Source organism: Natator depressus, chromosome 26 (genome assembly GCF_965152275.1).
Source record: "Natator depressus isolate rNatDep1 chromosome 26, rNatDep2.hap1, whole genome shotgun sequence".
NCBI classification, from domain to species: Eukaryota; Metazoa; Chordata; order Testudines; family Cheloniidae; genus Natator; species Natator depressus.
Genome location: NC_134259.1, coordinates 7,544,743 through 7,567,298, shown reverse-complemented (window position 1 = coordinate 7,567,298; position 22,556 = coordinate 7,544,743). Strand labels below are relative to the sequence as shown.

The following is a 22,556-nucleotide window of genomic DNA, read 5'->3' as shown; positions in this document are numbered from 1 at the left end:
TTAACTAAAGCAAATGTTCTCTTCTCTAAGAAGAATAGATGCAGAGTAAATTCCAGCTGTGAATTTGTGAGCAGGGCCTTGTGTGAAGGGAAGAGGGCCTTTGCTTCATTTTGGTCTCTGCCAAGCTGCAGCTCTACTGATATCATCACATAATCCATGCTGAATTACTTGTAAAAGATACATTTAAAGTCACTTAATCCCCATGAAAACAATAAACGAATAGAATTAGCAGTAACTGAAACCTAAAGTGAGACCGAGTTTCATTTGAATCTTGAGCTATGAATGAGTGACACAGGGTTAGAGAGGAGAGGTCTGGGAGGCAGACCCCACTTCTGGCTCTGCTCCTGACTTTCCCTGTCACTTCCCATCGCTGGGCTTCAATTTCCCCATCTGTAAAAATGAAGACAATGTGTCCTACCCCGAAGTGAGGCTTAACAGGACCCTGAAAAGCGCTGCAAGCATCCTGGCTGAAAGCTGCTCTAAGTGCAAAGCATTTTTTCTTTTGTTAAAATATAGCCCAACGGGTGAAATTCTATGGCCTGTGTCATGCAGGTCAGACGAGATGATCATCATGATCCATTCAGGCCCTGAAATCTTTGAATCCATCACAGTTTTTGGGCACTTGAAAACAATGTCATTGTTGTTAGAACAGTGACTTAAGTTTAAAAGTAATATGCATAATGTTCAGGTGGAGACAGAGCCTGCTCCCTGTTTAGTAGTGAGAACAGGATTGGCCACCACAGCGTTTTGCTGCAATGACTTTAGACTTCAAGTCTGAGTTCTTTGGGTTCATACAAACCTCAGTCCACGCAGACTGAGTTTATCCCTTGCCTCATACTTTGAAATGCAGTTTGGATTAACAGGTTGCTTTATTGTGCATGTTTCGCACTTCCAGAGTTAACATAATGTTGCAGGGCTTTTTTAGAGGGGAAGAGGCCAAATCAGCTATTTTTGTCCTCCTCTTCCATTGGGGAAAACTAAAAACCTAAATAGGTTTCATTTCATTTTGGTTGCTAAAAATTGCATTTAGATTTAATGGTTTCAGAGTAGCAGCCGTGTTAGTCTGTATCCGCAAAAAGAAAAGCAGGACCTGTGGCACCTTAGAGACTAACCGATGTATTTGAGCATAAGCTTTCGTGAGCTACAGCTCACTTCATCATTGCATCTGATGAAGTGAGCTGTAGCTCACGAAAGCTTATGCTCAAATAAATCGGTTAGTCTCTAAGGTGCCACAGGTCCTGCTTTTAGATTTAAAACTTTCCTTTTGGGGGAGGGGATATGGTTACCATTATTTGACCGGCCCTAACCCATCAACTTCTCTAGCACCAGATCCTCTTTTGTTTCATTCAACCAATGAGTAAAAGAGCATTATCCTCTCTAGCTCCTTCATATTAACAGTTCTGGGCTATCACTCTGCCATTTTTTCAGCTCTCCCCTGAAAATATTATTCCCCATGCTTATATTTAATTTTACCTTAGAAAAACATTTTGGGATACGATTTGTATGAAAGCAGTAATATTACATAAAACTGCATCTGCTTGAGACATATGTATCAGCGGAGCATGGTTAGCAATTTGGGATAGGAACAGTTTCTTCTTATTATTATTTTTATACTCTCACAACTGAATCAAGGTGGGAAAACAATGTATTGCAATGCAATTTTACCTCGTCTCTTATCAATTCCATTGCTGAAGAAGATCACCTCTTATTTTGCAGTAATGTCTTCAAGTCCAACAGTTGGCTCTTCCAGCGCTTCTTCCATCCTTCCATTCTCCTCCTCCGTCTTTCCTGCTGTCAAACAGAAGAGTGCCTTTGCCCCTGTCATCAGGCCCCAAGGGTCTCCCTCCCCTGCCTGCTCGAGTGGCAATGGAAATGGGTTTAGAGGTAAGAAATTTAAAATTGATTTTCAGCCTGCACAGATGTAGCAGACCCTGTACTGTAGGTAGGCGTAGCTATTTCATACAGGGCCGGAATGATCTTGTGAGTGGTGAGTCCTAGGGAGCTATGCGGATTTACAGCAGCGGAGGTTCTGACTTGTGTTTATGTACAAAAAAGATTCTCAACATCTCAAAAGAAAGCGCTACAGATAAACTCAGCATGTGGCACCCAAGGCCTTCTGTGTTGTGAGAAATTCACTAGCCTTTTTTCCCCCCATCACAGAGGTTTTGTAATGCAGTATCTTAAATTGCTGCATTTTGAATTTATTTTTAAACTAGGCGAAGGACACCTAGAGCTTATGGATGGGATTTCTCTTCTCGCCCCACCCTTTAACCTTTTTTTCTAAATCTAAACAACAACATGTAGATAGCACTGTAGACTTCAAGAAAGTGACCTTGATTTCAATGGAGCTATGCTTGACTCACTTAAGTAGTAGCGTAGACAGAGCCTATGCCGGTCTAACTTATGTCACTCAAGAGGGTGAATATTCCACCCCCTTGAGTGACATAAGTTAGGCCGACATAAGCGCTCTCGTGTGCACAGGAGAGATCTCTCCCGTCCGCATAGAGCATCTGCGCTGCAAATGTAGATATGCCCTAATTGCATTTAAATACCAGCTCTTTTGAAAACGAGGGCTTCTCCCTGACCTTTAAGGACATTTAAATGTGCCCACAGTGCTAATCCACAGCTCTATAGGAAGCAGCCAGTTTCTTAAAACTTGCTGTAGGATTTAGGCTCATAGAGGGAATTGAGCCCTACAGTGCATTTACAGCCTCTTTAAAGGTGATCTGCAAAACAAATGTGAACATTGAGATAAGAATGGAAAGCTGTCCTACATTCCTTTCTCAACAGGCTGTTGGGGAGACATAAGGCACGCACATACACTCCAACTCGTCATTAAAAAAAAAAATTATACGTCCTGTGAAGCGATCTGGCTCCTTCAGGATTCATTAGCGATACCCGAGAAAACACGGCTCTGGGACTTCAGCCATGCCAAGACTCAGTGGTAATTCCAAACCGAGCCATACAAAACATACCTGTTTGGGTGCATTATTAATCCCTACCTAGGCCACAGGGAGTGCACATAAATTTCCTTATTTTATAAAAGAATCACACCCCCATATGTGCATCAGACAAAAATAATTATATTTTTAAAAGCATGCTGTAGCTGTTAAAAAAGGCCACTTACTTGAGAGACTTCATGCCTTTAATACAGGTCCATATGAAGCAAGTTAGTTTCAGTGAGATTTCCTGAAGGTTGGCTGTGTCTTCCGGTAAACAGAAAGAGATAAGTTACTTCTCTCCCAATCAGTTTAAAAGAGGGTAAAAGGATTTGAAGTAAATACTTGAACTGTAGGTAAATAAGGCTTTGTCTACACAGAAGTTATACCCATTTAAAATCAGCCTGCCGATGCCTTAAACCAGTTTGAGTGCCTCTTTAATCACTCTTAAACTGATTTAGCGATATCAGATTACACAGCTCTAGAACAGATATAGGGCTTCTCTACACAAGAAAGTTGCACTGGTTTAATTTAGGATGTGAATTTAAATTAGTGCAAACCCTTATGTAGACATTTTTATTTTAGTTTACTTTGAACCTGTTCCCCAAAGACTAGCGCTTTATTGAAATAACACGTTTGCACCAGTTTTAGCAAAATCTGTTTTTAAAAAGCCTTAGGGCTTGTCTACACCATAGTGCAGACTACAGGGATGTGAATTATAGATCGTGTTACCTTTTAATTCTACATGGAGCTGTTAGGATGTACCAGGTTCACGTTGACGTAGTCCTGTTTGAAATGGGACTACACAAGCCCTTTGGTAAACTGCTCCAACTTGTGTAGAGATAAGGCCTCATTTTAGGAAGTCCCCTCACATGTCGTAAGCTACTCAAAACAGTGCTTGTCCCACTCACCCTTTGTAGCTATGTCAGCCAAAGGAAAGTATATAAAACAAACCAACCACCTCAAGATAGCCAACACCACTTTGCATCTGCACTAGGTTCTGACCTCTTACAGCTGTATTAAGCTAGTAGGGGTCCCCCCCAGGCTGCCTCAAAGTAGCTAACTCAATTTTTACAACACATTTTTTCCTAGTCTACACATACCGTGTTTGTCTTGTCTATTTAGACTGGACGCTCGGTTACACTTCATATTAAAGTTCCATTTTTAAAGAGTTAAATCAATTGTTCATTCAACAGGTTGCTTATATCCGTCCATAACTCATGTTGCTCAATGTCTATTCCATCTATTAGCCCTTCATCTGTGAAACCTTACTGGAACGTGTGACCAGAAGTATTTGGGGTTGGAACTCTCTCTCTCTCTCTCGTGGGGGTCTCCATGCGCTTTTTGTACAAGTCCCAGTGTGGATGCAGCTGTAGCAATAAAGGGCACCTTTAAAGTGGCATAGCTTATTCCCTTTCCATGCGGTAATAACTCTAAGGGGAAAAAACATCTTTATACCAGTACAACTGGATCTACACCATGGGAGTGTAGCTACAGTTACAGCAGGACACCTTTTACACTATGTGTATGTACACTGCCTGGCACAAGAGGTCCCTGTAGGCAATACTGTAAACACTAACCTCAAGAAGCATTTTAATTTTCAAAGAAGGGTAGAAAAGCTACCTCTCTCCTTCATCCAGCAATGAGATGTTAGTGCTCGCAGCCAGGATCCTTAGACTGGCTGCAGTTTTATAAAGGTGCCTGTCTACCACTATATAACTTTAGTATACTTAAATTTATACTATACGGGTTTCACATCAGTACAGTGAAACTAGTACTAAAAATTGCATATAGACCAGCCCTCTGGCTATGCTGCAATGCAGATTTCTCATCCCTTGCACAGTAATGCCATTTAAGGAGCCTCATTGGGACCCTCCTGTTGACTTTTGGGGACTGTCAACACTGTGGGAATGTTCATTTGGAAATTAGGCCATGGGTCTGGATCCTTTCCAAAACACAAGTTCCCCGGAGGCAGGGCTCCTTTGTCAACATTATTTTAGGGCTGGCCTACACTAGGATAAAAGGTATCTTTTTAAAAACACATTCGCAAAAATGTTTAATGCACTCTAAAACCCTAGTGTAGACTGGGCAAGTTGAACTCTAAGATGTTGGGTTCACATCCACCAGTTAACACATGTTCTAAAAATGTATATTGTATTGTAGCATAGCAATCCTCTTAGTAAAGCCTGATCTAACTCGCTTTGTAATCAATGGCATTCTTTCCATGAGCAACTTCAGTGGATTTTGGATCAGGCTCATGGAGATAAAGTATATAGCCTAGCAATGAAAGCACAGGCCAAAGAGTCAGATGTCGGTTCTATTCCCAGCTCTGATACTGGGCAAATTATTTGACCTTGTATCCATCTCAGTTTCCCCATCTGTAAAATGGGGATAATACTTACATCCCTCACAAGGCTTTTTGTGAGAGTTAATGTAGGGCTTGCCTATACCGGAGCTATTCCTGATTAACTCTCTGCATGCATGTTCTTATTCCAGAATTAGAGTGTCCACATCAGAAGTTAGTCCGGAATAGCTACTGCGCTTTAAATTCACACCCTACCTTAATCGCAATTAACTTCTCTGTGTAGACAAAGCCTTAGTGTTTGTAATGCACCCACTAGTGCAACTCCTTACCTGTCAGCTAAGTGCCTTTCAGAGTCCGGACGTCCTGTCACTGGTGGAGTTTACAGCAGCGTTCGCAATGGCGGGGAATTTTTGCCAGAATCCCCTTGCGGTCTTCAAATGGAAGCTGCTAGAGAGGACAAAGTATTGTTTTAGAAAGTATGCCCCTACCTTAAGGAGTAAGGTTAGATAGCAATCCCACGTGCCTCTTGTACAACACAAAGCTGAGAGCCAACGCACCCAAGCCATGCGGGGATACCCTCAGATAACCCCATCCTGTGCCATGTGTTCCTGCTTACATCTTTCCATCTGCTATACATTCCCATTATACAACAGGACACGATGGGGTGGAACAAGCAGCAGTCCATCCTGAACACCATCCAATTCTAGACATACTCCAGATTGATAGCAGGCGAGCCCGCGCTGAAAAATTGCATGCTGATTTCATGTCATACGTCAAGCCAGTTTAAAAACGGCATAGGGAAGATATAACGTGACGTGACATCAGATGGCATGATGAGTACACTATGCTTAATCATCTCATCGCAGATGTAAGGCAGCTGATAAGAAAGCAAGTAAATTGGAAACTGCTGGAGCACTGACTGCCTTGATTTCTATTGGCCAGCTCAGGACATTTCAATAGAAAAAAAATGCAAGGAACAGGAGGCAACCCTCGTAAGGTCTGTGGTTCAGTTAACCCGCAGGACCCTAGCCAATCTAAAGGGCATTCAAGTCTTGTCTACACTGTGGAATATCCCCAACTCAGTCATCAGCATAGCTGCAGAGAGTCCCAAAGGCCACCCATTGGGGTTGACCCCAGTTTGAAGAAGAAGTGACTTGTTCAGGGTTGCAGAGCTGGGAACAGAACTCAAGTCCCTTGATTCCCCATCCTTTTCCAGGTTTGCCCTGGGGGCTCAGCAGTGATGCAGCTACACAGATTGTAAGCTCTTTGTTTGCACAGTGTCTAACACATGGGTGACCTGACAGAGGCTTCTAGACACCACCACAACATACACATCAATAATACACCTCTGGCTGATTTAATCCTGAGCGTAGACAATGCCTTCAGCATGTTACAGGTTACCAGCAATGGGGTTTGTTCTCAATTCAGGCTGTCCAACCATCATAAGGAAAGATTTTTTTCTTTTTTTTTTTTTGGTCAAAAATGCAGTTTTTCTGCATGTTATTTACATTTGAAATATAGAGGGCTGCCAGTATTTTTCCCCAGCTTCTTGGTTATAGAGAGAAGTATTGGGAAATCATACTTCAGAACACAGGGGATCTTAACTAAGGGGTCTTTTCTCCCAAGGGCTGTTTAGCCATTGAAACGATTAAATGGGCATGAGCTAACACTTAAAAGTTTTAAAACAGTCTTCATAAAAAGATTCCTCCTCCCTTTACTGTTGCTCAGTTTCACTCTCTGAGATGGTCAATTTCACTAGTTCTCCAGGTGTCTTACAATCATCCAGGAGAGAGACCAGACCTCCATTTCTAGTGTAAAATACAAACAGGTTTATTTATCTCTTTTTAATTGGAAAACATCTTTCAGGCCCTATTCATCACACACCATAAAGAGGGGGAGGGTAGGAAGGGCTCACCTGTAAAGGTGTGTCTACACGACAAGCGGGAGGGGTGATACCAGCACTTAAGCCAGAGCCGTACTGGCTAGCTTGGTGAGGTGTGCCTACATGTGCTGCAGTCACACCTTCCAACTGTAGTGTAGACATACAAGACCACTCAATTTCTTAGGGCTGGATGGTGTACTTTGCAGGAAGGATGAGGGGGCTACTTGGGGTTCACGAGCAAAAGCTAGTCTTTAGCAACCCTAAATTCGCCCCTCATCGCCTGACCTGGTCAAGAGAATGACAGGTCCCAAAAAGATAAGTTCTAGTGTCGAGTCCTCAGTGGCTGCAGAAGAGGAAAGATCGGGAACAGAGACCTAATCTACACCCACCTTTGCACCGGTTTTGTTAAACTGATGCAAATCCTGGTGTGGACACTCTTAAGCGTGGTTTAGTAGAAGGTCATTCCGAACTGATTTAGGCTTATTACAGTTCAGCTTCTCTCCAACTGCAATAAGAGTGTCCAGTCAGCTTTTTGCACTAGTTTAACAAACTTGATTTATAAAACAAGCCCACACCTTTATTAATCTGGTGCAGATTTCCATGTAGACAAGCCAAGTTAATTTATTTCTCCTTCTTCCCATAGAACTCCAGGGGCTTGTCTAATCTGGGAAAACGGGTGGTGATTTGAAACACCACTTAGTAGCTAGTGCAGACACAGACAGAGCTGTTTACAAATGTGTTAGCTGGTCAGGGTGAGATCCTCACCCACCTAACTAGAGTGGGTCAAAACTTTGCCATCAAAACCGGCTTCGTGGAAAATTGGGGTTTTGACATTTTTCCAAAACAGCATCTGCTTTCCATGGAAAATTTCAGCTTCATTTTGAAAAACCACGACACCCCCACAATGTAAATGCTTTGGCCATTTTCCATTTGGAAATGCCACCACAGTGCCTCATGCCCCCCATCGGCTCGATGGGCCAGACTCCCCAGCTGAACTACATCTCCCATGCTGCACCACCCTGCCTCAGCTGGCAGGGAGACTGTGCACATTGTAATTCATAACGCTTTCCTACCTTAACCTCTGCATTCTAATGCCTATTACAGAGCGGCAGCTGGTGTAACTCATTGGTGTTCCGTGTGGTCCCCTTCTTCTAGCCCCATCACTTGATTAGTTACACAAGGCAGCCTGCAGCAATTAAAGGAGGGAGAGAATTAAATGGCACAATTGTTTTTATAAAAAAGCAAAAACAAATAAACCCACATTTCAATTTAATACAAACATCTTCATGGTTTTAACACAGAGACTTAAACTTAGCATTCGCCATCCATCATCCCATCTGTATTCCTGGCAGCCATAGCAAGCTCTCTGTTTTTAGACTGAAACCCATTAGTGAGGCCACAGCTGATCAAGTGCAGGCTTTCTGGGCTACATTCAACCATGGAGGCCCTGTCGAATAGAGTCTGGACTCTGCCAATATACAGACAAATGTTATTTCCACCCCCCACCCGCCCAACCCTTGTCCATGTGAAACTGCCATAAACTCACTCACATGTGCAGGAGTTCATGCTGTGTTTTGCTAGAAGGTAGTGCCACATATCTCTGACACACGCTGGACAAACAGAAGCCAACAGGGCCACATCTTGCATTACCCTCATTCTAGTCAACATCCTGCCCTCAGATCATAGCACGTTCTCCACTTAGCCCCCAGCGCTGCCATCAAGGGCTTAATCCCCACACAACTTTTACCCTATGCAAGTGAGAGGCTACGCGCGTCCTTTTGTTACAGCAGAGGATTAGGAGCTGCATTCGAATGCCAGTTACAGGGCAACAGCATTTCAGTTTCTTTGGCAAAGTTGAAGGTGTTTTGAACAAGTAAAACCCTAGACAGCTTTCATTCTATGACACAAAAAGGAAAAACAAAAAAAACCCTCAAAATATTTGGTTGAGATGAAAAACTGGAAAAATCTTACACACAAAAACCCTGAAAATTGCCTTAAAAAAAAGTTTTGAATGAAAAATTTCAGCCAGGTCTATTAAGAGCCAATGGGCGTGATTTTCAGAGATGCTGCAGCTCCCATTGACATCAGCTGGAACTGTGGTCTGCCCACAAAAATAAGGCCCAATAGTTTTAGGGTTAAACCCTCTTATCAGCATGTAAGCCGACAACTTACTTGAATTCTTAGTCTTCCTTGGGGAAGTGCTGTAGCTTGCCACTCTGAATAGCCATCCGCTGTTGAAATGGAAGCTACCTTCCTCTCGCTCCCACAAAGCAACATGATGGAAAAGGCAACTGACGATGCATGTCTACTTGTTCCAGGCGAATCTAAGCATAATTGCAAAAATCAGTTCCATTTTTCTTTCAATAATTAAGCCAGACACATTTTAATTTGACAAACATGTTGGACTTCTTTCCCCAAACCAGCAACTTCATTGTCACCACATTTGTTTAATTCTAATTCAAGAGATCTTTGAAAAATATCAACCCTAATCCTATTTAAATTACAGCTTTTGTGGTTTCATAGTTAGGATTCACAAGAAAATATAATATAACCCTCAGGTTTGGGGATAAGTGAGAGACCAGGCCTTTGCTAGAGGGAAACAAAGAGGTAGTGGTGTAGGGTGTTAGTAAAGAGAAAGGGGAGATATCTAAGAACTTGTTAGACTTTGGACTGCTTAGGTCAGGCTTTGGTCAATCTTCTTACATCGGCCAGACAGCCTTGTCAAAACGTTACCATGGTAACTGCAAAAAAGCTGGGGCAGGGGTGTAAAAAGAAGTGTTTCATATTTAAATAAGAGTAAATGTGCATATTACATCCAAGAAACTATGTTGAAAGAATGTTAAAGTTGCACAACCAAGCACCCAAAAATTAAGACATGCCAGAATTAAAGTTGCCTGGGCAACCTGTCAAGGTCCCCAGCCGCTCTTTGTCCTCCACCCACCTGCCCCTACCCAACAGCATCCCACACACGCCCCTTGCCTCTGATTTTTATAGGTGATGAGTACTGATAACTCTCATTGAGTTAACTGAGTGCTTAGCACTTCTGAAATACCATGCCCATAAAATGGGGTCTATGTACGCATGGCTACACACACACTTACTTTCAGACGTCTAGACATTGTGGGTGCCTAACTTGATATACCTTACAGGGGGTCAGTTTTTCAGAAAGGGCTGAGCACCTGCCCCTGTAAAGGGGTTTCAAGTTGGCCATCTAAAAATCACGAGTTGTTTTTGAAAATCTGGTTCGCTCCGTGTGAGGTTACATTACTATAAACACCCTACCTCTTTAAAATCCTTCCTAGCCTGCTAGGTGAATTCCATGAGTAACAGTGAGTTCTTTTCCCTACAAGGCAGGGAGAAATGTAAAGCGTCCATTGCTGTGTAGTGTCTATTGTTATTATTAAATTACACACACTGAAGAAGCCTATCACCATAGCACCTGGGTATTCTTGGTGCTTGATATATATATAAATAAATAAAATTCTCCAACTTTGTGACAATTTTAATCAAGTGTTTCAGTTGATAATTGCAAGCTGTGAAGGCTAATACAATAAGGCTCATCTCTAATTCTTTTTCCATTTCCCTCCAAGAAAAAAAAAACCCTCTGGGATAATGACTCTGCTTTCTATATTCCCAACCCATCAGGGAGTGTCCTGCATTGAACCACCTTTATTGAAAAGTTACATCGATTCAATATATAGTAATACAGGCAAAAATAATTACAGCTTTGCTAGCAGTGTAAGACCTTAATCCAAACCTCGCAAACATTCAATAAAAAGTGGTACAGGCTGGGAAATAGGCTTTTGACAACACAGCCCCAAAGGGAAGTGGGGGGAAGAGGGTGGGGCAGAGGAGAAAGCAGCAGATCCAAGCCGTTTACTTGAGCTGTGGAAAGAAGTGTGTGCACATGGGGTGTGTGGAGAGAAAATATTCTTAAAATCTACTTACTCATTGCCACAGGAACAGCTGGAGGTGCAATATTCAGATGGAAGTGTCAGGGGCGATTAGAGCTCTGCCCAGCACTAGGAGAAATGAGTTTAATTGGTATCGCTGCCCTTTGTATCAGTAAAAATATTAGCCCAATGCTCTGGACTGTACGGCCTCTTTTTTTTAAATTAAAGCAATAATGAATTTTGTCACTATAATTATTCTGACAACTCTCCCACCTTAAAAAGAATCCAGGGCCTGGTTCACACCCAAAGTTGCATCAGTTTAAATGTTAAACTGATTTAATTAAACCAGCAAACCTTTGTCTAGAGCCACTCTTACATTAGTTTAGCCAGTGCCACTTGTGTATGCAGACATACCCCAACTGTGTTTCTTTTCTATACGGAAGGAGGAGGAGAAGAAGAGACTTGTTAATGCACAGGGAAGCGCACTGTCTGGAGTCTGTTTCAAGCTGTGGCACTAACCATCCTTTGGCAGCCCATAGAACAAGGATCACGCCACCTTTTTTGGGGATGGGAAGCGCCTTAACACATCATGGGCATTAACAGAAATGGTCACTTCACCTCTTAATGGCTTGGTCTCCCTCACTGTAATGTAGGAATAAGAAGACCTACCTACATGACTTGTGTTTTTGTAAATGCTTTTAAGATCCTTGCATGAAAAATGCTAAGGAATTCTTAGAGACACAAGGTGGGGGAGATCATGTCTTTTATTGGACCAACTTGTGGATCCATAGGTCCTACAGATGCCTATAGGGTGACCAGACAGCAGATGTGAAAAATCGGAACAGGGGGTGGGGGGTATTAGGAGCCGAAATAAGAAAAAAAATGAAAAATCGGGACCGTCCATATAAAAATCGGGACATCTGGTCATCCTACATGCGTATCACAATATGTGGAGGACCACATCTGTTGCACTAAATGCCCCAGTCACAGCTACGTGGGTGAAACCAGACAATCACGACGCTCTCATGTGAACTCTCAGAGAAAAATGATGGAAAGGCAAAAACACCCTATCGCCCATGAGTGAACACTTTTCACAAAATGATCGCTCCACATGTGACCTCTCAGTCCTCGTCCTCAAAGGAAACCTGCACAACACCTTCCAAAAAAAAAAAAAAAAAAAAGAGAGCCTGGGACCTTAAATTCATAACTTTATTCAGACTATTTTTAGCGTCTTGTAAAGACGCTGCATTTATGGCTTATTACAACAATCTATAACCCACTATCCCCCTGGTTTTGTGGTCCTATGACCACAGCGGTGTTAACAGGCCATTTCACCTTGAATGGTCTCTTAGAATGTTTGTTAATTGCTTATGCTAACCAAACTGTTCCACCTTGTATTTAGCTGTGACACACTGAGGGCTGGTCGACACTAGGAATTTACAGCAAGCATAGCTACCTTGCTCAAGGGTGTGAAAAATTCACATGCCTGACCAATGTAGTAAAATCGACCGAACTCCCAGCGTAGACGGCGCTAGGTCAGGGAGGTGGATTACCTGCACTGACAGGAGATCCCCTCCCATTGGCGTAAGTAGGATCTACACTGAAGCTCTACGGCTGCGGTGGTGGAGATGAGCTGCGTAGACAAGCCCTTAAGCGCTACAGCGGTGCAGCTGTAGCATCCCTGTCGTGGTTGAAGTGTAGACATACCCAGACCACCTCTCCCAGACCAGAAGCATTCCGTGTAGCTAGAAAGCTTGTCTCTCTTACCGACAGAAGTTGGTCCAGTAAAAGATATCACCTCACCCACCTTGTCTCATTAATATCCTGGGACCAAGATGGCTACAACAGCACTGCAAACAGCGAATTCTTAGCCAATTTTTTTTTTTTTTTTTTTTTTTTTTTTTTTAAAGAAAGATTTCACTCAGCAGCAACAATTCATCTAGACTGGTCAGTTTCACTCTCTCTTTCTGTCTCTGTGCCCTAAAATTGCAGGGTAGCTTTATTCCTCATCATCATTTCTGAACACAAAAACATTTATTTACATATAATGCTAAATGATCCCAATTGTGGGCCGGATCTCCAGTTGCTTAAAATCAATGTCGTTCCACTAAAGTAAATGGAGTTATGCCATCTGAAGTTCTTACCCTATTCCTGCAATTTATTTTAACACAAACATAAGGGTGAAATTCAAGGCTCTGCAAAGACAGGACTTTAAGTACATGAATAATCTGATTGATTTCAATGGGCATACATCTTTGTAGAATTAGGGCTTTACACTGAAACAAGGCCCCTTTGAAAACATGACCCACTAGCTTTTGTTTTAAATATATATAAACAAAACAAAACAAAACAAAAACTTACCCAACGAAGCCTTTGGGAACAGTACCAGTTCCTGGCAGCTTAAAATGCTCCGGTTGTCTGTTAGGAAAGACACAGCTTCAATTAAAGCCAGTGAGAGTGACTAGTAAATAGTTTACCTGTGTCCAGTGTTCTGCGACGTGCCCGGTAAACTACAGCGATTCAGACAAAGGGGATAAACCAAGAGAAAGAGAGGCTGGTGGATAATTTCTGCTGAAGCTAAATGGACAAAATCCAGTTCTGGTCACTCTCAGATGAAAGGGGAAAGGCAGCCCTGGGCCCAGATCCTGTAGGTGCTTCAGGTGCACAGCTCCCATTTGATTCCATGTTACCACTGCCCAGTCACAGCTTAACCAGTTCTGCAAGTGAGAAATGTGAAGGTGGGGCGTGGGGGAAGGAGAATGGAAGACCCAAGCCGAGTTTTGACCCCCAAAAAGAGAGAAGGGTCAGACGTTACATGAACTCTGCTAAGGACATTGCTACTGGTTTTACAGATACTGTGGTGATGGGCAGCAGTATAAAACTCTAACAACGATGGATGACCTCCCTCTCAATAAACCAGTATTCATTGCTAAGCATCATCATCTGACTAGGCACGCTTAAAAGGAAATCTTGGGGTTTTTTTAAAAAAAAAAGTAAGCAGTTTATACAGCGCTAATTCAAAATAAGAATTCAAGTCAAGGGATGGGAACTCATTCTCTGCCTCACTAGGGTTTAGGGGGAGATGGGGAAGTTATATGGAATGTAGTGGAGAGGAAAGGAGCTGGATTAACAGCTCTGGAGACAAAACCTTGTAACTTGTGCACAGAAGGAAAACAGGATGGGAAGTGGCAGTGCGAGCTTCTCCCAAGTTGCCCTACTACGATGTGTGACCCCCGTTCTGGAGGGGGCACCTCTAGGGGGCTGGAAGCGGGGTTGTTTTCACACGTCGTCCATCTTCGGCCACTCTGCTGTGACCGCTCACCCAGGGATCTGGTGGTCGTGGTATGTTTTGACACCTGAGCCTACATTTTGAGAAGTGATTCGTGATTTCAGGGGCCCAACCTCAGACCCCCGAAAGGGGGCCGATTTTCAGGGAGGGCCGAGCTCCCACCCTATGAACATCAGGCCATTTGAAGGTGTCTCAAGCTGGGCACCGTGCTGAAGCCACCAACTCACTTCATTTAGCCAACAAACAGCATCAGAAGGCAAGAACTTTTGGAGGAGTTTATTCTCCAGGAGTGGTTCATTCACTGCTTGTGACAAGCGGGTTGGGTCACATGATGCTCGCGCCTCTTTTCAGGCTGCTAACTGGCACTAAAAGAAGCTGAAGGGTCAATGCGGGCCCTGGGCACTGGTGCACCTCAGTCCCTCCTATTCTCTGCCTATAACACAATAGTTTAGTCGCCTGTGGGCTGTAATACTTTGGTCTAATTTCAGTTGTTGGGTTTACTGGGCGGGTGCTGGGTGGGGTTGGCAGCCTGTGATACACAGGAGGTCAGACGAGATGATCTGGTGGTCCCGCCTGGCCTTAAACTCTATGACTAATAAACTTGCCTAGTATTACTTTTCCACAGATAGTTGCCATGGGGATATTTGATCACAGGTGGGAGAGGAAGTGGCTCACCTGTCAATTTCTCTATTAAGGCGTGGCTCACAATTCTGCATTCATAAAAGAGCCGCCAAAGTTTCAACCTTGTCAATCTTCATTTTCAGCCATGACTGGACTTGTCGTTCCCCCGATGTAAAAGAAGAGGACATTTTGCTTTTTTTTTGTTTTTGTTTTTCATTTTTCTTTTACAGCACAAAACTACTTATTGTGATGGACCACTTAAAAAAAAAAAAAAGCACTACAAGCTCTTTTTTGGGGGAAAGCCACACCCGGAAAAAATAAAAGGAACAACTGCTACAAATCGGACAAGACAGGAGTCTGGATCTTTTACGCATTCCACGTTTCCTATGTAGCCACGTCAACTCCTAAAACATTGCAAACTAAGGATCAGCCAAGAGCCAGGATGGACAGCGGTTGGCACGATGGGGTCAGAAACGCAAGGTCTTTTTTGACGGACATGAAACCTTCCTAACGTTTGTAAAATACGAAAAGGGGAAAAAAAAGTTGGCAAAGGATTCAAGCTTGATATTTTGGATACTATTTGTTTTACTTTGTAGGGGAAAAAAGTTGAAGTTTCTATTTTCTATGGAGCCTTTCAGATACCAATTTAGTTTATGCAGAAAACAAACAAACAAACAAACAACAAAACAGGGTACCAGCATGGAAGAATTTCTAGGACAAACTGACATGAATGATGGAACTTTTGGTGTATGTGTGTGTTTACTTATAGTTTAACCTCTTTAAAAAAAATGTAAGATGTTTTACAATTATTTAAATAAACTTGTAACTTATTGTATGTAGAGGTAGCAATTAAGACCTTTTTTGGACTTTTTCCTCCTGTTGTACAATGAAGAAAAAAAAAAAAAAGATGCAAAAACGTAGTGACAAGTTTAAGAGACGTACTCTTATTGCTGCCGTTGCTCTTCTCTTCTCTCCCTCGCCCCCTGTTGAGCCATGTGCAAGGATGTGTAGGGTTCTTTCTGATTAACGCATCACAAACTTTTATACGCATTGCAGTATATATATATAAGCCAGTAGTTAATGTAAGAATTTTATCCACATCTTTTCCCTCCTTCTTTTGCTTCACTTAAGATTTTCAGGTACTGGGGTAAGGTGGTTAGTTTCAAAGACCCGACTGGTAAATGAATGGTTTCTAAGTGTTTGAACAAATCAGGTTTTCATGTGATGATGAGTTTATTTTTCAAATTTTCACATGAACAGGAGGGGGATCGGAAAGGTTCTCTAAATGATTGTTTTCCACGAAGTTATGGCAGACTTACAAAATAGGATTACATTTTATATTAAGGGTGCAGTCATAAAGGGTTACGTAATAACAACAATGAATAATACCACCTAACTCTGTTATAGCACTTTTCATCAGTAAATTGGAAAATGCTTCTTCATCTTTAATGTATTTAATGAGTAATACATTTCAGTAAAGGGTCATTCAATTGTTGTGCAAGCCAATAGGTTATTTATGCCATCTTCCACTCATCTTCTTATAACTAGAGCTAGTTGTAGTCAAACAATGCTAAGTATTTTTAATGGGAAAAAACCCACCAGATTGGTTTGGTTCAAAATTTTCAGCATTTCAACGAAGAAACAAAAAAGAAAAATTTTACTTGTTTCGTTTTCCATTTTCTGTTTCCAAATGGAAAAAAGAAGGAAACACAAGGGGAGGGGAAAAAGCCACACCAATGAGAATTTTTTGGTTTCCTGATGAAAAATGAAAAAACAATCAAGAAAATTGCCATTTAGTTGAAGAGCCATTTTTCATCGAAAAGTTTTCAACCAGCTCTTCTTGGGAGTGTCTTTAACATACACTAGGTATGGTTGGAACATTCTTATTACATCGATTAAGAATGTATTTAACTATTTACAAATGCACCCTTAAGATAAAGCAACACCCAAAATTCGATTTGCCCATTCGCCAAGGAGAGTCATTGTGTTTGATGGGTGAGTAAATTATTAGTTTATTCTGTGATCATTTAATATGGTAGAAGGGGAGTGAGTCACCATTCATGACACTTTGCCAGTGCTGAGCTAATGTGCATTTCTATGTTGGGAGTGGATTAGTAATAGGCTATAAAGCCTCAAATCTAGCCCAGGTTATTTGTGACTGAAAGCTGCTGTGTCCCCTGACTTCATAGATCTTCGTCTAGTCTCTAGGGGACAGGTGTTTCCATCTCAAGAACCAGCATCATAGGACCATAGCCTTACAAGCAGACACCTGGGTAACTTTACTCATGTAAACAATCCCAATGGAGGCAATGGGATGGATTAGTTACAGTTCTGATCCTGCATTGCACTGCACCAGAGTTGATCCCGCTCGAGGCTCCGTCTTCATGGCGTGTAGTGCAGGATCAGGGCTTATGTGAGAAATTTTACTCAATGTGCCTAACTGTTTGCAGGATCTGGCTCTTAATTAGCTCCCAGCTCAGCAGAGAAGCCAAGGAAACTCAAATGATCCCTGTGGGATAGAACTGGGAGGCAGGCAAGGGAGACGCTTGTGTTGCTGCTGACCATGCTGTGGCTGTTTGATAGATGATCAATTAGGTGCTTTTTTCACTGGCATGAAATCCACTTTGAAAAGGGGTTTATTTGCTTTTAAAATCAACACCCCAATTTAAAGAGCAGCATAAGTGGCAATTAAGTGTACCCCGCAGAGGAGAATTGGTTGGGGATATTTGGTGTTCCAGGAGCAGAATCATGAATATGGAGTGAACCAAAGTCTTGTAGTTAGACTAGATAAAATGTCTGAATTCCAGAGAAGGTAAAATAAGATAAAACTTACCATTAACTGTGGTTGTGAGAATTAATGCCTCTGCAGATCCTTTGTGCGCCCTTAGCACCATCTGGGAGTGAACGGGTGACTCTTCTTGAAACCAAATGATCTGCAGAAGAAGGTGAAAGGACCTTACGTGGTAAGGAGTCTTGAGTGAAAGTCTGTACTATTATAAATTCACCGAGATTCACCCTCAATCTGACTAGCCTGGTGACTGTTATATAGCACAAATAATCTAATAATTTTTATATACTCAGAGATCTCAGTATCATAATGAGACTAGAAGGCCACAAATTGATGTTTGAGGCTCCCTTGTCTATACAGAAAATTTGCATTGAGAGCTATAGGAACTGGAATGAGGACTCCCACTGACTTCAGTGAATCAGGCCCTACGTTGCCAAGAGATGGACGAAACTCACTGGGGTATTTTTCACCCCTCACAGTCCACCTGTCATTCTGGGCCTCTCCCATAAATGCTCAAGTGTCTCATGTTTTCCATTCTTGGCCACTGAAGCAGTCCATTTGCTCCATGAAGTGCATAAAGATGTGTGTCCCTGTTTTCGCCTCTCCAACGATTCCCATTGGTTACCTTCAAATACTGGTATCTCTGCTGTCAAAAGGACATGGAGCCAGTCTTAGAACTTCTGTGCACAAAGAAAATCCTGGATATGGATTTTTAGACCATATGCTGGGAAGCAGCTGCTTGCTAGTTAGAGCTATTGAAATTTTTTAATTAAATAATTTCATCTATTGCTCAAAACTTTTCATTGGAAATATTTCATGAAAATACTAGCCTGCTAATTGTTCAAAATGTGCTTTTTTGATTGGTCATCTTAGATATATTGAAAAAAATCCTGCCAATTTTGAAAAGAGAAAAAGAAAATCAGACCATTGAAACAAACGCTTCTAAAATTTTCAAAATTCCTGTGGCATTTAAAAAAAAAAAAAAAGTTACTTGGATTAACTCTATTTGCTAGTCACCCTCTACTTGGAAAGTCAGGAGTACAATTTAGACCTAAAGAAAACCCCCCTAGAAGACTCTCTCAAGTACCTAGAGAAAGAGAAATATGAATGTAGCTGCCCACAGAGTGAACAAAAAGGACGTCTTAGCTTGATTTGAGCTGACCAAAAGTAATGACATTAACATAGCCATGATTTAGAATATGAATTTTGCTCATGCGTAGAAAGCATCTTGTTCAACTTGTTGGCAGCTTTACGTGGAAAAACATGTGTAAATAAAAACAACCAGAAATCCTTGATCACGAAACAAGGACTTTGGCAGTGGCAAAAAGTAAAAAAAAGTAATGTGTAAATTTGTGTGTAAGGATTTTTTTTAAAAAAAGGAATAAACTAATCAGTCCTTTTTTTAGTCATTGCTGTTTAAGAATTCTCTACCAAGTTTCCTTTTTGACACTAGAAAGACAAGTGTTGCGATAGGTAGTTACAAATTTTATCCTAACTTTGAAAGAGTATGTTTTATTTCATTATTTATCTTGTTATAGCATCTTTATTCTCCCTATTTCTTTGCACATTTTCAATATGCATGGTTTTAAAAGACCGTTCTCTCCCTTTTGTAAAATAATTTCTCCCAATTGTATAGTTCATTTATTTTGTTTTTGTTTTGTTTTTTTTTTTTGCTTTGTCAGTTATTATATACGGTATGAAGTTGCTATGCACAGAGCTTTTTGTAAAGATAGCTTTTTTTTGTTTACTGTTTTTAATGGTCCTACTTATTGAAGAATATCTTGTTTGTAAAATGAATATGTCTACTTCAGTTTTAAACTTTAAATTATCCTAACAAAAAAAAATAAAATTTTTGTACTGTAAAAAGAATGGTCTGAAAGTTTCTGAACGTCAAATAGCCTTTATTATGAATTTCTTCTTCTATTTGTGGATCTATCTAAGTATTTCTGTGGTAGTAAGATGCTCATTTTTAAACAGCACATGTAATTGACGATTACAACAGGTTACCAAGGGAGGTGGGAAATTTGCCATCATGTGAAGTCTTTCAATCAACACTAGATGTTTTTCTAAAAGAAAGGTTCAACCCCAAGTTTTGGGCTACATGCAGAAATCTTTGGCAGACTACATGACCGTAATGATCATTTCTAGCCTTCACATTTATTGGCGCTGCCTTAAAAATGGGGTTATATTTCCCTTTACTGGGGGAGAGGGGTCAAACTTCAACACATTCAAATATTTGACGAACCCTAGAAAGCTACAGACGAAAACTCATTTCCCAGAAGCTGGATAGGGTTTTAATGATTATCTATTAAAGGACAGATTTCAGTTAGAGGCATAGAGGGTTTTTGTTTGTTTTCTCTTGTCCTTTTGAGCTGGCAAGCAGCAGGTCATTGACTAGAGCTGATCAAATAGGAAAAAAAATATGAACATTTTTCCATTAAAAATCAAAGTGCCTGGTTTGATGAGACTTATGGGTCATATTATTTGCTATGACCCATGGTCATGTGGGCTACCCTGTGTCTTTAGGTAGAACCCTGAGGAAGGGTTCTACCCTCAGCTGCAGTAGCCCAGGAGACATGATGACTCAGACTTTGAGTCGCTCTTCCCTCTTGTTTCATTATGTGCATATTAATTTGCTGCTGCTGGCCTAAATCAATAATAAATGACCAGACTCTCTGCACCAGCTCAGCTGTGATGACCAGCAAGTGGGTTGAAAGGAAGAACCTTGGCCCTAACCATTCCCACTCACCTGCTCCTGGGAGGGAGTATGGAGGCATGCAACACGTTCTTACCCTTATGCCTCTAGATCCAAGGTCTTGGGTAACCCATGTAGGTAGCTCGTAAAAAAAAAAAAAAAAAAAAAAAGCTAGTTGTTTCTTATGAGAAATTTTGAAAAAAGAAAGGTGAAGGGAGGAGGGTCTTTTGAAACCTCCTGTTCAATTCCTCCTCCCCCCACCCTATCAAAAAACCCAAAATCTGAAGATGGCACATCTGGTTTGGGGGGGGGGGGGTGCGAAGGGCTTGGTTTACAAAAACTGAACATTTTTCAGTGTTTTTGTCAAAACAGAATCAGAAAGTTTTGAATGAATTTTTTTTTTTTTTGGCAAACATTTTCACTTAGGGGAGGAAAAAGCCATTTCCCCTCACACAGAGTTTTGGCAGAAGTTTGTTGACAAGCTCTAGTTCAAGACAGAATCTGGCACTGGTGAGTGTTCAGACATTATATTTATACACACAGACACACATATGAAACCTCTGGAAGTGTCATCCAAAAACTGACAGGGGGAAATGCATTTTTCAATCATTCGTTCGAGGAACAGAAACAATAGCCATGCGTCCTTGTTAACAAACCACGCAACCCCAACTGTCAAAGCGAAGAACCCATCAACTTGTCATGAGTCGAGCTACACCAATTTACACCAGCTGAGGATCTGGCCCAGAATCTTTAAGATTAGGCTTGACACTTTTTTTTTTTTTTTTTTTTTTAAATATAGGCTGCTGGAATGTGACGGTAAGCAAAGACTTCTAGGGATATAATTACACATTTAGTTTGAAAGGGATTCCTAGTCTATGGCAGTGACCTAGTTTTTAGATGCAAGGGGGGAGAGCTCATTGTGATGGTGCAGAAAGCCCGGAAATTCGCTACGCTGTGCTACCAATTTGTAATCTCTTTTGAGAAATTTTTGATGCACAAGCACACTGTGCGCTTGTGATATGTTATCAGACTGACCTTTAGAAACCCCCCACCTGAGTCACAGCAAATTCCAAACAAAATGCTGCGGGGAGGGGAGAAATGCATGGAAATCTCACGGCTAGTCGGTTTTAGAAAAATGATTAACTCCTGACTTTAATGTTACACGCACACACAAAATGTATGTTGAGTCAACCACACACTACCATAGCCACGCAGTACAGGGTATGTGTGTGCGCTCTGTGTTATAAAGCCCAGTCTACACTGGAAAATAATCTGTTAGCTGATCTTGGTTTGGTTTTTATTGTTTCTTAAGTGGGTTCAGAACAACACAGTTATAACAAACTTGCCTCATCTCAAAAGCAGGATTGACAAGCATTTTCTTGACCCATACTACAGAAGGCTAAACTGCCTTCAAAAACAAGACCAGCTCAGACAGATCCCTCTGCCTGCCACACTGCAGCTAACACAACTTTCCCTGACCACATGCCCTTCTGGAGTCCACCACAAGGTGCACCCAAGTGAGCCGACTTGCACCAAGTCAAACGACTCATTCTCACCTTGGATTTGGGTCCTCCCCATCAGGGTCTAAATCTACGTTATGCCAAGTCAATGTGTCTTCCAATGCCCTTTACCTCTGCCCCTCTCCCCCAACTCAGTGCTAGATTTAGCAATCATTCCCCATGCCTACAAATGGCTCCCTGATCAAGCTCTTCCAAATCTGTCCTCTAAATGCACTTCCTCCGTTATGCATTCTTGCTGGGATTTTCAAAAGTGCCTAATGGAGTTAGGTGCCCAACACCCAGACTCCTAACTCCCTTAACCTCTTGAGAATTCAAGCCTCTCTCCTCCCCCAATTCTATCATGCCTTGCCTCATCACCCTTAAAATTTAGCTCACATTCAATGTTAAATCAAAAGCCTTGGAACACACAGGCAGCCTGGTCAGTCATGTTGCTTTCCCAATGCAATCTTTCTCCCCCATCCTTCATCCGTGTTTTGTATTAAGCTGTTTGCACTGGGGACCTGGACTTCTTGTATGACTGCAGCACCATGCATAGGGCTGGTCCTAGGTCTGTAACATTTTCCCTCTCAAACAGGGGACAAGATTTATCATCCTTTGGCTAAACAAACATAATTCCCTTCTGCC

At 41.7% G+C, this 22,556-nt stretch overlaps 1 protein-coding gene and 1 long non-coding RNA gene across 3 annotated transcripts in view; one reads left to right on the top strand and one right to left on the bottom strand.

The window, feature by feature from the left end:
- EBF2 (EBF transcription factor 2) overlaps nucleotides 1–19,474 on the top strand; it is a 182,977-nt gene extending 163,503 nt beyond the window's left edge. For both annotated transcript variants that reach the window (XM_074940036.1, XM_074940035.1), the window contains exons 16-17: nucleotides 1,717–1,884; nucleotides 15,073–19,474. In XM_074940036.1, coding sequence (XP_074796137.1) covers nucleotides 1,717–1,884; nucleotides 15,073–15,104 — 200 coding nt within the window. In that variant the 3' untranslated portion in view covers nucleotides 15,105–19,474. The remainder of the gene's footprint in view (nucleotides 1–1,716; nucleotides 1,885–15,072) is intronic.
- On the bottom strand, nucleotides 1,677–8,271 carry LOC141978157 (uncharacterized). The gene is made up of 4 exons (XR_012636343.1): nucleotides 8,200–8,271; nucleotides 5,574–5,691; nucleotides 3,128–3,206; nucleotides 1,677–1,791 (listed from the first exon to the last, which is right to left on the bottom strand). It is a non-coding gene; the product is annotated as an uncharacterized LOC141978157 (long non-coding RNA).
- Nucleotides 19,475–22,556: the final 3,082 nt, after the last annotated feature.